We start from the raw sequence: 14954 nt of genomic DNA on the forward strand, positions 1-14954 counted from the left end.
GCCACAGGCTGATCGCCTCCATGCCACGCCGCATTGATGCAGTAATTGATGCAAAAGGAGCCCCGACCAAGTATTGAGTGCATTTACTGAACATACATTTCAGTGGGACAACATTTTGGATTTTAAAATAATTTTTCAAGCTGTTGTTATAAAATATTCTAATTTACTGAGATAATTAGTTTCGTGTTTTCATTGGCTGTAAGCCATAATCATCAACATTAACAGAAAGAAACACTTGAAATAGATCACTCTGTTTGTAATGACTCTATATAATATATGAAGTTCACTTTTTGTATTGAAGAACTGAAATAAATTACATTTTAGATGATATTCTAATTTTGTGAGAAGCACCTGTATATCAGCTTCTCCTACTGAATAACATCCAGCCTGCAGATCAGATATCATTTTCAGCATGACAGGTTCCCATTATTTGCTATTTTTGTTCCATGTCTATTCAATTGCTGGACTTTATCCCTTGTTTCTATTGTACCAATCTGGAGCCAAAGTACATTGTACTTTTTATTCCAATAAAGAGATTTTTTTTTAACATTCTATATAATCCTCTGGACATCTATAAACTGGGAACCAAGACCAGTACCAAATGAAGTTGTCATATATCCTATATAGCTACCATAGTTGAATTGACATTTCCGATAGACAGCAAATCTCATCAGTGACTGTCAAAGAAGCTTGAGGCTAATTGGTGGACTAGCTTTACCTGACTGCCATTTAATTGTGCACAATGACCTAATGTGAACCTATACCATGACTTGTCACATTTTCCATTTAACATACTAACATACCATTCCACCCCTTCATTCTTTTTCTCCCCTGTTGGTTACAAGGCAAATGTCTCTACTTGTGCATCTATAGCACAGCAACTAGCTCTACGCTGTGTGAGCCTGACAAGTCAGTGCAAGTTTTCAGACAAAAAATGTTTCCATTTTCTGATTACAAGCAGAGATTTAAATATTGTAAAGAATTGAAACAAAGCATATTTTGCAGAAGTTTTATTTATATAAAACTAGAAACCCCCTTAAACATTTACCACAATGTATGGCTTCTAGAATGAATAGCAATAGAAAATTAAAGTTCTTCATTTTTTTTTCACTTTCTACAATTATCTTATCATGACTCAATCTGCTCCAGAGGATAAGTGCAGACCACATTGATGTTAACAAATTCTCGAAAAATTATCGCGGTTGGATCAGGAGGCAGGAAGATGGTGTTCTTATACGTTGCATGAGTCTCTGATTTCTATATGAAAAAGTAAACAATGTTACTAAATAGGGAGTTTGTTCACAATTAAAATAAAGAAAATAACATAATTAGCAAACTGTAATAAATATTTAGTAGTTCTTCTTGTGGATGGATGGATGAGTGGATGGATGAGTGGATGGATGGATGAGTGGATGGATGGATGAGTGGATGGATGGGTGGGCAACCAAAACATTTTTGAAATTCTACAAGCTCCTGGTCACTTTGATACTGCTCCTTTCACACCACATTTATGGGTCACATAAGGAGTATAGGTTTTAGGCTATGTGCCCACGATGCAGAAATGAAGCAGAAAATTTCTGCAGCATTTCTGCATCTCCCTGGCAGAAAAAACGCATGCAGATTGTGCATGCGTTTTTCCTGCAGAATACATGCGGATCCGCATGCGGATTCACATGCGTTTCCGCATGCAGATTGACAAGCGCTTTCCAGGCGATAGCATCACTTGGAAAGTGCTTGACAACTAGGTCACACTGTATAAATCCATGCAAACAGCATGGATTTATATAGTGTGAACCGTAAAAATGAAAACAAAAAAAGCTATACTCACCCCCAAGGCCCCGGCGTGGCTGCAGCGCTCGTTCCTGTCTGGTTCCTGGATGCCGGCATATCGCGAGACAGAGCGGTGAAGGGCCTGCGGTCACATGACTGTGACGTCACCGCAGGTCCTCAAGCGATGCCGGCATTCAGAGAGAAGCCGCCGGACAGGTGAATATAAACTTTATTTGTTATTTTATTCTTTTTTTACAGGTAGAATGGTACCCAGGTCTGGATGAGAGTCTCCTCTCCTCCAGAACTGGGTACCATCCGCACATAGAGACGCATAGAAGCCGCTTGTAAAAATGTACAGTCGCGGTTTCTATGCGTCTCAATGCAAGTCAATGGCGGGAGTTCCGCTGCGCTTCCGCAAAATTAAATGACATGCTGCGGATTTTTGTACGCAGCATAAACGCTGCGGAAAAATCCGCAGCATGTGTATAGAACATGCGGAATCCCCTTGGGGACCATGGGGGGCGGATTACCTAGCGTTTAACAAGCGTTTACGCTGCGGAAATTCCGCAGCATAAACACTTGAAAAACGCTACGTGGGCACTCAGCCTTATATAAAATAAAATACCTAAATGAATGCTGAGACATATGCATGACTGTCTTTAAGATATGTAGTGCCTATAGCATTTACATGCAGAAAACTTTGCATTTGTTCTTGGATGTTTAATTTAATAATATATCTTTATAGTGGTCGGAACTTTTTTGGAGTTTTCAGTCTTGTGATTCTTCACAACTTAGGAGTTAGCTGAAGGCAGATTAATTATTGAGTTTCATAAGAGCTGAATGAACTTGTTTTTAGTACTCATCTACTAGTGGCGATAAACCTCCTGTGACTTTCTATAAATATGTTTTTTTTTTACATGGTGAAAATGTCGCTGAATCTGGTGCTGTTTTTCATTTGTTCCTGCTACACTCCATTCCTGAGATATGACCCTCTCTTCCCTATGCATAAATCTTGTCTTTTTATCTAAGTGGGAGTGGTCCTCAATTCTTCTCTGTGGGAGTTTTCATGAGGACCACATCTAGTTGGATGAAAAGGCTAGATTTATATAAAAGAAAGAGGGAGGCATATCTCAAGAACGGAGAGGCGCAGGAACAAAAGAAAAATATCATTTGATTCAGAAGAACAGCGGCTTTTACAACAATTTTACAAAAATATCAATTAATAGCACATGACAGGTCCGCTTTAAAGTAATGCTCCAGTCAAACCATCTAAATAAACTATCACGTTTGGTATTATTTATTGTACCTCTCTCTACATAAATGTCAGGGTGATTGACCTATCCAGCACAAAAAGATACCTCCCTTCTATGAATGTTGGGAGCCAGCACTACAGTGTAAGCCACTTGAAGTATCAGAATGGCTCTGACTAGGAGTAAAAAGATGGCTTTCAGCTGCCCGAGACCCCCACATGCAACTGAAACGGGGTTTTAACCACAATGGACAGTAGTGATTTTATCTTAAATATATGTTTCATTTGGAATCCAAAAGAGCCGTCTCTTTTTGGTGATCAGAACTAAATGATCCAGATTATCAAAAAGAGCAGCACTGCCTATCACTAGTCAGAGGAGGAAGCTCTACATCTTAACCTATTCCAAACCCCATCATCACTGGTAACCAAATAATATTCCACAGGTGGTGGTCATTAATGTAACATTTATCAGATACAAACCCAGTAAATTCAAACCCCACCTTTAAGTGGGTGGTCCCGAGCGAATTAAAGACTTCCCAGGAGGATTTGAGTATATTTCTATGATGTTTCCTAAGTATTTTATTTTTGTGTTCACAGAGTTCTGTTTGAGGGCTTGTTTTTTTGCTTGGCAAGCTGGTTTATTTTAAACAATTTTGAAGTACATAAAATGTTTTGATCACTTTTTATTGCATTTTTGGAGGAGGCTGGCAATTGATATATGGCATTTTTTTATTTATTTATTCTTTGCTTTACAGCATTTTATATATGACTTAAATTATTTTATATTTTGATACATCAGACCTTTATTTATTGAATGTCTTTATTTAAAAAAAAATCAAAAGAATGTAATACGTATTTTTCTTTCTTTCCTTTTTTTCTTTATTTTTATCACTTTATTTTATTACTTTCTTTTATTCTTAAAAACTTTTGTACTTTTTCATTTGTTTTGTTTTTTTATTATCCTTAAGGGACTTGAAATAGCGATTATCTGATCGGTGGTTCTATATTCTGCAATTTTATAACATGTAGCTAAAATTACAGTCTCCTTTGAAGTCAAGCCAATGGTTGGGCTTCATAGGAGGGCCAACATGGCAGCCAAGGGGGCTATGACAACCCATCAGGACCCTGCAATTGCCTCACAAGTGGCGCTGTGGGCGACTGAATAGTGCATCCCTGGGATCAACCGCCTTAAAATAAGTTGTCAGAGATTAACAGCGGCATTTACCAGTTAACTGAGTCACAATCGCTGCTGTTAAACAGCTGGCATCTGTCAGGTAAGATGTGGACTGAGCTTCTTCGTCCACTCCATACAGTTGCACCCAACATGCACCATACATGTACAGTGAATGTCGGAAAGGGGTTAAAGTAACATAAGATTTTTTTAGTCATAAATGCCCTATATTATGCCCTTTTCTGTGATAGATCATGCACTGCATTCACATCCAATTCCTACCCCTGAAAGTGTGTCTGGACCCCGGTGTTGAGTCTAATGGTGAAGCGTAGCATCTTGGCAAAGGAAAAACCTGGAACATTGCCTTGCATGAATTTTTTTTGTGTATCTGAGGCTTGCCATATCTTTTGGGAGTTAAAGGGAATCTGTCACTCCCTGGGACGCTTTGAAGCTATTACTATGGGCATAAAGGTGACAGCATTGTTAAAACAGACCTACCTGTATGCCTCATAGCTGCTGTTTTGTTGCTGAGAAATAGACTTTTAATCGTTTATGTTAATTAGTTATTCCAGGCTCTGGGGCGTATGGTGCTTGGAAGAAAACTCTTCCTCCTGTGTTAATTTGAATACTATCCCCCTCCCCTGCATGTCACAGTGCCATGTAAGGGGCAGTTGTGGCACCAGGATCCTGCACCGTACGCCCCGGAGCCTGGAAGAACTAATTAAGATAAACGACTAAAAGTCTATTTCTCAGCAACAAAACAACAGCTATGAGGCATACAGGTAGGTCTGTTTTAACAATGTTATCACCTGTATGCCCATAGAAACAACTTTAAAACGTCCCAGGAGGAGATTCCCTTTAAGGATTGGCAACATGGATGTGACGCACCCCCTGGGGCCGTGGGGTACTCGGTAGCTGGGCCGGTCCGGTATTGGGGTAGTCACGGTGGCAGGGACACGGTCCGTGATCCAGGGCGGTCAATTAAAGTAACAGTCAATTGGGGAAATAAAGATTTGGGGATGATATTTGTGCAGCAATTATTCAAGGACACAGTGGGGTGCAATCTTCAGGTTTTACTCACAGTTGTTAAGTTCTCCAGGTTACAAACAAGTGACGTGTGGCTGAACATTGAGTATTGAGTATCCCTCTCCCATACTCAAAGTTCTGTTTCACGTCACTTATCTCATCTATTGCATTATTTATGTGTCCTATTGTGTGTAAATATGTGACTCTTCAGATTTCATGTTATACTATGCCTGATGAAGAGACCTGAGTAGTCTCGAAAGCTTGCAATTTGTTACCATCTTTTCAGTTAGCCATTAAAAGGTATCAACCACTGAGGACTCTTAAATCTTAATATTTTTCTTCTTTACATGCCACTTTCATTTTTTGTGAAATGTCTATTTTTGTCTCTATAGAATCACTTACGGTATATAACAAAACAAAATATCTCAAGTATTTCTAGGTCATCAGTCTTTGTTGCTGGCAGCAAATGCACCCTTCCTTGGATGGTAGTAGGTAGGAAATAGATATTTATCAAATGATAGCTTTTGTAATTACATTTAAAAAAATATCACTTTAACCACTTTAACTGACAATTTTTTTAGAATTCCAGAATGTAACTGAAAAGGAGGAAACACTTTGTCACCTCACTAAACATTCTAAAAGAGGTTGTCCACTACTTGAAAAGTTATGGCCTATCCTTAGGATAGGTAATCAATGTCTGATTGGTTTGGGTTCAACACCCGAAACCCCGCTGATCAGCTGTTCTCGGTATCGGCGGAGGCCAGAACTGCTCAGTTATTGAGCTGCACAACTCCACTCACAGAATAGTGGCTGCACATCCACCCTCTATTGGTTTGTAACACCAATCACCTATAACAGCTGATCGGAGGGGTGCCGGGTGTCGCACCCCCACTGATCAGACATCGATGACCTATCCTAATGATAAGTCATTAATGTTATAGTAGTGGACAATCTCTTTAAGACTTAGAGCCCGATTCACCATTTGTCATTTATTGAAGTCACTTTTTTTTGCCTTGTCGCATTTGCTGATGTTTTTTAGACAAATTCTTCAAAAATGGCTCATGTGAAACCCCTGGCAAAAATTAAGGAATCACCGGGCTCGGAGGACGTTCATTCAGTTGTTTAATGTTGTTGAAAAAAAGCAGATCACAGACAAGGCACAAAACTAAAGTAATTTCAAAAGTGTTCTTTTGTGTGTTTGTTTTTCATGATTCCATAATTTTTTCCTCAGAATTGAGTGGTTCCATAATTTTTTCCCTCTGCTTGGTCTGAAAAAAATTACCCTTACTGAGTACCACATTTTTATCTTGATTTCTTTTAGTGTTTCTTAAAGCCCTAAAGTTGCCATTTGAAATGACTTTAGTTTTGTGCCATGCCTGTGATCTGCTTTTTTTCAACAACATTAAACAACTGAATGAACATCCTCTGAGCCCAGTGATTCCATAATTTTTGCCAGGGGTTGTAGTTCATGAATTCATCACATCAAAAATGCTTTTTATTTTTGTTTTAAAATGTTTTTTGCAACCAAAATTTGCAAATTCTTTGAAAAGTCGCAAAAATGTGCCATATTGAAAACTCTTCCAGAACTCTACTCCAGGCAGGGATTGGAGTCCTGTGTCCCCAAAAAAATGCGACATTTGGTAAAATTCGCATTTCATGAATCGATGTAAAACTGACCTGAAGACTGAAGACTGTCAGGTCATTTTTTGCTTCATGATGATAGCCATAAAAACAAAAACCCGAAAAAAAGTGGCATTTTTTTCATCATTTTACAATACTTGAAAATTTTGTTGTTTTCGTTTTTCAGTACATTACATGGCAAAGTGAATTGTGTTATTTAAAGCTACAACTCGTTTAGCAAAAAACATGATCTCACATGGCTATGTTGATAGAAAAATACAAAAATGATGGCTTTTGAAAGAAGGAAAGGACAAAAATATGAAAGTGCAAAAACAGAAACATTTCCTGGTCATTAAGGGGTTAAAGCATACCTTGAGCACACTACTTACAACCTCTAGAGATGTTGCATAAATGTACCACTGTTTAAAAACCTTGGCTCTAGATTGCTGGTGTGGGCCAGTTCTACCTTGGTAATCGAATGTAGGTACTACAGTACAGATCACATATAATTTCATAGGGACATCCACTAAATTGTATACCTATGCAGAATTACAAATTACTTACCGTAATCACAGTCCCGCATGCTGCTTCATCACGAGTCATACTTATGTACAAAATGCCATTAATATTTTGAAATCCTCGACATCTATTGTCTATCAGGTGGATGTTGTCCACGTCCACCTTCATAGCTTGGAGCTCACTGACAAGTAGCTTTACCTTTATTTCTGAAATCCCGCATTCAATTTTTGGACAGAAACCTATGATACAGAAAACAAATAAAGTAATAAATGTCTTTACTATTCTTTAAGAAAGTTTGAAGCAGATGAATTCCTGAGCCCTGTAGAAAACTGTGAAATACCTCATGGCAATAACATTAAGGGTATGTGCAAGTGACATCTTATTCAGGGGGCGAACTCGCAGAGTTTTTCAAGAAGATGCTTAAGGAAACGGTGGTGTGTTTTTTTTCTTTAAGTTTATTTATTTATTTTACTCACTTATATAGCACCATTAATTCTACAGCACTTTACAGACATTATCATCACTGTCTCCTTTGGAGGTCACAATCTAGATTCCCTATCAGTATGTTTTTGGAGTGTGGGAAGAAACCGGAGAACCCGGAGAAAACCCACACAAACACGGGGAGAACATACAAACTCCTTGCAGATTTTGTCCTTGGTGGGATTTGAACCCAGGACCCCAGCACTGCAAGGCTACAGTGCTAACCACTGAGCCACCATGCTGCCTGACTTATCTTCTTTAGTGTTTTTGTCACGGGTGTGTCAGAGGTGACAGACAGTCGCCCTGCAGTGGTTTTCAGGAGATCTCCACGTTTGGCAATGCAGACATCTGGCTAGATAGGAGGCTGTGTTTAGGACCCAGCGACTACCTCCCTTTAGTGTGGGTGTATATATACCTGGTGTGTCTAGGTGGGCGTCGCCGGTTATACTAATTTCTACTTGGAACTTGGCTGAAGCAGCATCACGTCCTCTCTGGAGTCTTGAGGCTGTGTGCCCTGTTGGAGTTCTTCTAAAGCTGAGTTGTTGTTCCCCTGTGTTGTTTTCCCCTTTTGTCTTTAGAATGGTAGCGGAGGTTGACTAGTGCTCATCTCCTTCTACCCCGAGCTATAGCCTTATGCCAGGGATAGTAGGGCAAGGCAAGTGATCGGCGACAGCTGCGGAGGCTGTATAGGGACGTTAGGGGGAGACTGGGTGACGCTAGTCCAGATTAGGAGGTCACCTCTTGCCCCTTTCTCTAGTGTCTGGGCTCCCTTTCCTTTTCCCCTCTGTGTTGCACTCACACCTGGCGTGACTCTCTGTGTTGCACTCACACCTGGCGTGACAGTTTTGTTGTTGTTTTTTAAGCAAGTTTTAGCAGTTTTGACTGCCAGCAGTTTTTGTGAGCATTTTTGTGGAGCCTTTTTACTGGCATTTTACAGTGTTTTTTTTATTCCATACACACTGACCCTTATTCATACTCATGCACTTTGACACATGCTAAGGTTTTAATATTAGAGCTTAGGACCATGCCAAATTTGTGTAAATCTTGACGCTGGTGGGATGGTTTTTACGCTTTTTTTGATCAAAAAGTCATAATGTTATTTATATGCACTCTTGCTTTTTATTACTTATTCAAAGCCGGGTATATGTTCATTGTGTTTCTGTCTTAGGTTTTGTCTGCTTAGTGGCCAATGTGAACATGCTCCTATTTTGCATGCATGCCAGTTTACACTCCTGTTCATTTCTTTTTTGGTTATGCTCCATTCAACAATAAAGTAACCGATAGCAGTTTTGAAAGCAAAATCATGAGCAAAATGCTTAAACAGATGCTTGGGCGTATTTCAAGTGTTTTCCTATTGAATTTCTTTATAAAGCACAGAGAATCTTCAAAGTGGAAAATGCCTGAAGAAAGATCAGATCATTTCTTGTAACCACTGAGCGACTTTGGGAACATGAAGCAGTTAAAAAATGTTCAAAAGCTTGAACATAAGAACAGCAAGTCATTTTTACATAAGTAGGGATTTGTTCAATCTTTTGAGTATTTAGGTAGCGCTTTTTCAGGTGGTTTTTGGAGCGGAATCCGACTGAAAAAGATGTCGTGTGCACATACCCTAAGTGGTGCAGAAGATTTGCTGTTTGTGAAACACTGAAAGCTAGAAAGCAACATGGCTATGCCAATAAAATGTTTAATTTCCTGTGTTAGGCGTCTTTCAGACATCCAGATATTTCCGGTACTGGAAAAAACAGTACCGTAGATATCCGTGTCCATGTGTCTGTTGTGTGTGATACGTGTGGCAATCATGTGCCACATCAGTATCACACGTACCGGTACTTGGGAATCAGTGGTAGAGTTAGCTCTTTTCCCAAGCGCCGGGTGCTGAATGCTACCATCATCATTGTCCCCTGCTTGCACTGCGATCAGCACCAGCAGGGGACAATGATGAGGGTAGTATTCTGCTCCTGCTGTGTCCTGGTGTAAAAATAAGAATACAATTAAAAAATCTTTATACTCACCTGTAGCTGTAGCGAGTCATTCTCCCTGGTTCCCCAGCCTGAGCGGTCAGATAGATTACAGCGAGGGACATCTTCGAACAGGTGAGTATAACGATTTTTCTATTTTATTCTTATTTTTACACCAGGCGCCTTATACAGATTGTGTAGGCTCACTACATTGCACCAAAAGCAGCTTACCTGCTCGATCACACTGTGCATTAGCGGATAGCAGGATCTTACTGGTGCTCACTGTAGAAAGAGGAGTTTAGATCTTATTAGAAATAGATACTAAACAAAAACTTGTAGAAAATGACATTTAAACTGTAATACGGAGAACTAAGAATATTACAAAAAAAACTAAAAATACAGCAGCTGAGTAATACTAGTATATGTGTTGAGATAAAACTGTAGGTAACATCTATTTTTCTGCTCTTTGCATTCCTGCATTTCTAACCTTTTAGATATTAGTACATGGAGAGCTACTTATAATCAGCAGCAGCTTTTCGCTATACGTTTATGTACATTCTACTGTTATGACAAATGTTTTTCCTTTATTTACAAACATTTTAGAGACATACTGTATTTTTGGAATAAAAAAAGAGCAAAATAACTTTTTTTTAAAACTGATCATAATGCTGTATTTTCTTCCTCCCCTAATGTGATCTTCCAAACCTCTGACCTCAACATTGGAATTCATTTTTCTTAAGCCGTACTGAATAAAAATGGATGACACACTGATGGCACACTGATCCAAAACACCGATGACATAGGTACCGTTTTTTCCGGTACCGGTATTATACAGAAATGTGAAGGGGGCCTAAGACATAGTGACCCAATTCTGATGAAAATCAAAGCAGAAACACTGATACACAATTTTTTGGAAACGAAAAAAAAAATCACGGTCGTCTGAATGAGCCCTTATTCGAACTCTTGCTGAACCATTATGACATAAAATAAAGAAAGAACGATGCAGAACAACTAACTAGTAAGAACATGTGAAATGAACAACATAAAAACATAAATCTTATACCAAAATTCAAAAATAACTGAGCCAGATAAATTGTGCAAAACTAAAATAAAAATGTATAATAAATAGAAAAAAATTATAAAAAATATAATATAAACCATAAAATAATAATAATAAAAAAAACACCTTAATAATAAGTAATAAACAGATGAGGTAGAATAATGCAGCTAACCATTAATAGATTCATAAAATGACAGATTTAATTTACTCAACAACTTGCACATAATATATTGATATAGCAGAACTTCAGTGTCTTGAAACAACTTCCGAGTGTACCATGAAAGTTACATCCTGTCAGGATATGCTGGGAGTTGTAGTTTCAGCTTGTGTCACTGGTTAAAACATAACAAAATTTAAAATTTTGTCTAAGGCTATGTGCACACATCGAGCATTTTTTGCAGCAGATTTTTCTGCCGCAAAAACCAGAGTGTTGGCAGGAAAAGCGCTGCGTGAAACACACTTTTATTATGTGTGTTTGTGTGTCTTTTTTAATGCATTGTACTTGCGTTTTTTCCCATTCTTTGAATGGGTGAAAAACACTTCAAAAAAGCAGAAAGAATTGCAATGCTAAAAATTTGAAAAAAAGTTTTGATGGTTCAAACCAGCAAGTAATAAGTATAAACAGAATGTGTATAAGTTGACAGAAATCTCATTCACTTTGTTGATACAAAAAAACGTAACATTTTTTCCGTGGAAAAAAATGCAACGAAAACACTACGTGTGAACAAGCCCTAACTCATCTTGATTTTTCAGCAGGCACACTATAACATATTTTGCGACATAATATAAACTAAACAAGCCTGAACTATGCAATAATAACAAATATAACTCTGCTACATCTTTATGCGGGTAGAAAAAGTAGTTAACTCACTTCTCGCTGCCATATTGGTTTTTCCGTGTGATGTCAGAAAGGTGAGAATGACAAAGTACAAAATGAGATGCATTGAGAATCTTTTCCTGAAAGAAACATAACTGTTCATTAGTATGTGGATACAATAGCTCTAGGCTACAAGTAAACCATTTTGCTCTTTAGCAAAACAACGTTGTGTGGGGGTCCAAATCCCTTTAATAATATTATAACCAATAGTGCACACATAAGCTAATTTTGTCCTATTCCCTTTAATAATATTATAACCGATAGTGAACACATAACTATGTCCTAATCCCTTTAATAATATTAAAACCGGTTATAATATTATTAAAGGGAGTAGAACATAGTTATGTGTGTACTATGTCCTACTCCCTTTAATAATATTAACCAATAGTGGACACATAACTATGTCCTAATCCCTTTAATAATATTATAACCGATAGTGGACACATAGCCATGTCCTAATCCCTTTAATAATATTATAACCGATAGTGGACACATAGCCATGTCCTAATCCCTTTAATAATATTATAACCGATAGTGGACACATAGCCATGTCCTAATCCTTTTAATAGTATTAAAACCGATAGTTATGTGTACACTATCGGTTATAATATTATTAAAGGGAGTAGGACATAGTTATGTGTCCACTATTGGTTAATATTATTAAAGGGATTAGGACATGGCTATGTGTGCACTATTGGTTATAATATTATTAAAGGGATCAGGACATAGTTATGTGTGCACTATGTCCTACTCCCTTTAATAATATTAACCAATAGTGCACACATAACTATGTCCTAATCCCTTTAATAATTTTATAACCGATAGTGCACACATAACTATGTCCTAATCCTTTTAATAATATTATAACCGATAGTGCACACATAACTATGCCCTAATCCCTTTAATAATACTATAACCGATAGTGCACACATAACTATGACATAGTCCCTGTAATAACATTATAACTGATAGTTATGTATGCACTATGTCCTAACCCTTTTAATAACATTATAACTGATAGTTGTGTATGCACTATGTCCTACTCCCTTTAATAATATTAACCAATAGTGCACACATAACTATGTCCTAATCCTTTTAATAATTTTATAACCGATAGTTATGTGTGCACTATGTCATAATCCCTTTAATTAAAAAAAACTACAATAAAATAGAGTAAAATAAATTAAACATTTTATATTACAACCGATAGCACACACATCACTACAACCATATAATGCCAATTAGTGATGACCGGATCTGTGGAAGTTCGGGTTCTAGTACCTGACCCGAACTTTAGTCCAAAGTTCAGTTCGGTTACCAGAACTGTATCCGAACTTGAACCAGAACCCAAACCCCATTAAACACAGACCCGAACTTTGGATCTGGAAAAATTTTTTACTCATACAATACATACAGTATGTGCCATACAGTTCAAAATAACGGCCACACCATGCCCAAATAATACCACCATACACTGCATAAATAGTAGTTCCATACAATACCTTCGTAATGGTGCTAAGATCCCTGTTTCCCCAGGTCTATCAGTGAAGATGCAGAAAGGACTTGCTGAAAGTTCATGTAAGGCGTTCTCTGAATGGAGGTCCCAGGGTGTTGGAGGACCTCTGCCCGGCCATAAGCCTTCCCTCTGCAATGATCTCATAAAAACATTTTTAGATTTCATGCACTTGGCAAATGATTACACAAGTACCTGTTTGACTCTACAACGTACCGTGATACATTATACAGCGTGTGGCGGGTTTACAATGCTGTTTCCACAATATCATGCAGCACATACAGTACCTGCCCAGCGCTGTCATTATTACAATGCCTGGTACTAGACAAAAGGACTGTAAATTGAAAGGGAACCTGTCAGGACAGTTTTACAACAGAAACTAGTGGTACGGCTGTATAGCCAGGGGGGAATCCAACCAGAAATTCCAGGACAGACCATAAAAATTGGTCACTTTTATGCCCTGTCCGTAAAACAAAACTGAATAAATTTATACAGATTATTATGACTGTAATTCTCATCATTTTACAGTTTACAGTGGATAAAGCTGATGTCGTCAGATCAGAATTATGGGCTGTAGACATGTATCACTGATTATCATGATGATTTATTATGGCTTTACAATGTGTCCGTAAAAAATATTGTCTGTCTGTGACTTTCTGAAATAAAAAATAAAAAGTCACATTGTCAACCCTGTATATAGGTCCTACTGCAACAATAAAAATCATAGCTATTTTGTAGCAGTTTAATGTGCTCAAGGTGAGACATCAAACTTTGAAGCCAGGGACGTAATGATGGAAGTTGTGACCGGACCTGTAGAAGAGGGGACAAACCAACTATTTTCAACTGGATCTGCATCCTCAGATGCACATTCAATTGAAGGCTATTGTGGAGCAGAAACAAGAGAAGATAACATGCTATACACAGGGATCACCAAATAGTATTATAATAAAGCCTTTATTAGTACAAGCTACAAAAAAATTATTAAAAATAATAAAAAAGTCAAACAAGACATAACACAAATACACCCATGATAGGGCGAAGGAGCTCTGTCATTAAAATGACCAATAATAAGAATAATGTTATATCCTATGAATAATAAAGGATCCAGAATAGAAAAATAACAATGGATATTTGCATAAAGTGTGAGCAAAAAAAATATCAAATTAGAGCTTAATCAATACACAGTACACCAAAAATATATTATCACAGTGTATGAAAATAAACTAGCAGCAATAAGGTGGCAAGTAGAGCATTACCGATGCACACATGATATACACTGCTCAAAAAAATAATGGGAACACTTAAACAACAGAATTTAACTCCAAGTAAATCTAACGTCTGTGAAATCAAACTGTCCACTTAGGACGCTACACTGATTGACAATCAATTTCACATGCTGTTGTGCAAATGGAATAGACAATAGATGGACATTATTGGCAATTATCAAGACTCCCTCCATAAAGGAGTGTTTCTGCAGGTGGGGACCACAGACCACATCTCAGTACCAATGCTTTCTGGCTGATGTTTTGGTCACTTTTGAATGTTGGTTGTGCTTTCACACTCGTGGTAGCATGAGATGGACTCTACAACCCACATAAGTTGCTCAGGTAGTACAGCTCATCCAGGATGGCACATCAATGCGAGCTGTGTCAAGAAGGTTTGCTGCGTCTGTCAGCGTAGTGTCCAGAGGTAGGGGGGCAACAACCCAGCA

The 14954-nt window shown here is 37.9% G+C and overlaps 1 protein-coding gene across 1 annotated transcript; it reads right to left on the reverse strand.

Annotated features, from left to right (window-relative positions):
• Positions 1–995: 995 nt before the first annotated feature.
• Positions 996–13596, reverse strand: LOC141162012 (uncharacterized). Its single transcript, XM_073647627.1, has 5 exons — positions 13233–13596; positions 11725–11810; positions 10025–10075; positions 7401–7594; positions 996–1257 (listed from the first exon to the last, which is right to left on the reverse strand). The coding sequence occupies exons 1-5, from the start codon at positions 13409–13411 to the stop codon at positions 1129–1131; spliced, it is 639 nt and encodes a 212-aa protein (XP_073503728.1). The 5' UTR covers positions 13412–13596; the 3' UTR covers positions 996–1128.
• Positions 13597–14954: the final 1358 nt, after the last annotated feature.

Source organism: Phyllobates terribilis, unplaced genomic scaffold, assembly GCF_046119375.1.
Source record: "Phyllobates terribilis strain yellow unplaced genomic scaffold, ASM4611937v1 Scaffold_9__5_contigs__length_417890890, whole genome shotgun sequence".
In the NCBI taxonomy this organism is placed as follows: Eukaryota; Metazoa; Chordata; class Amphibia; order Anura; family Dendrobatidae; genus Phyllobates; species Phyllobates terribilis.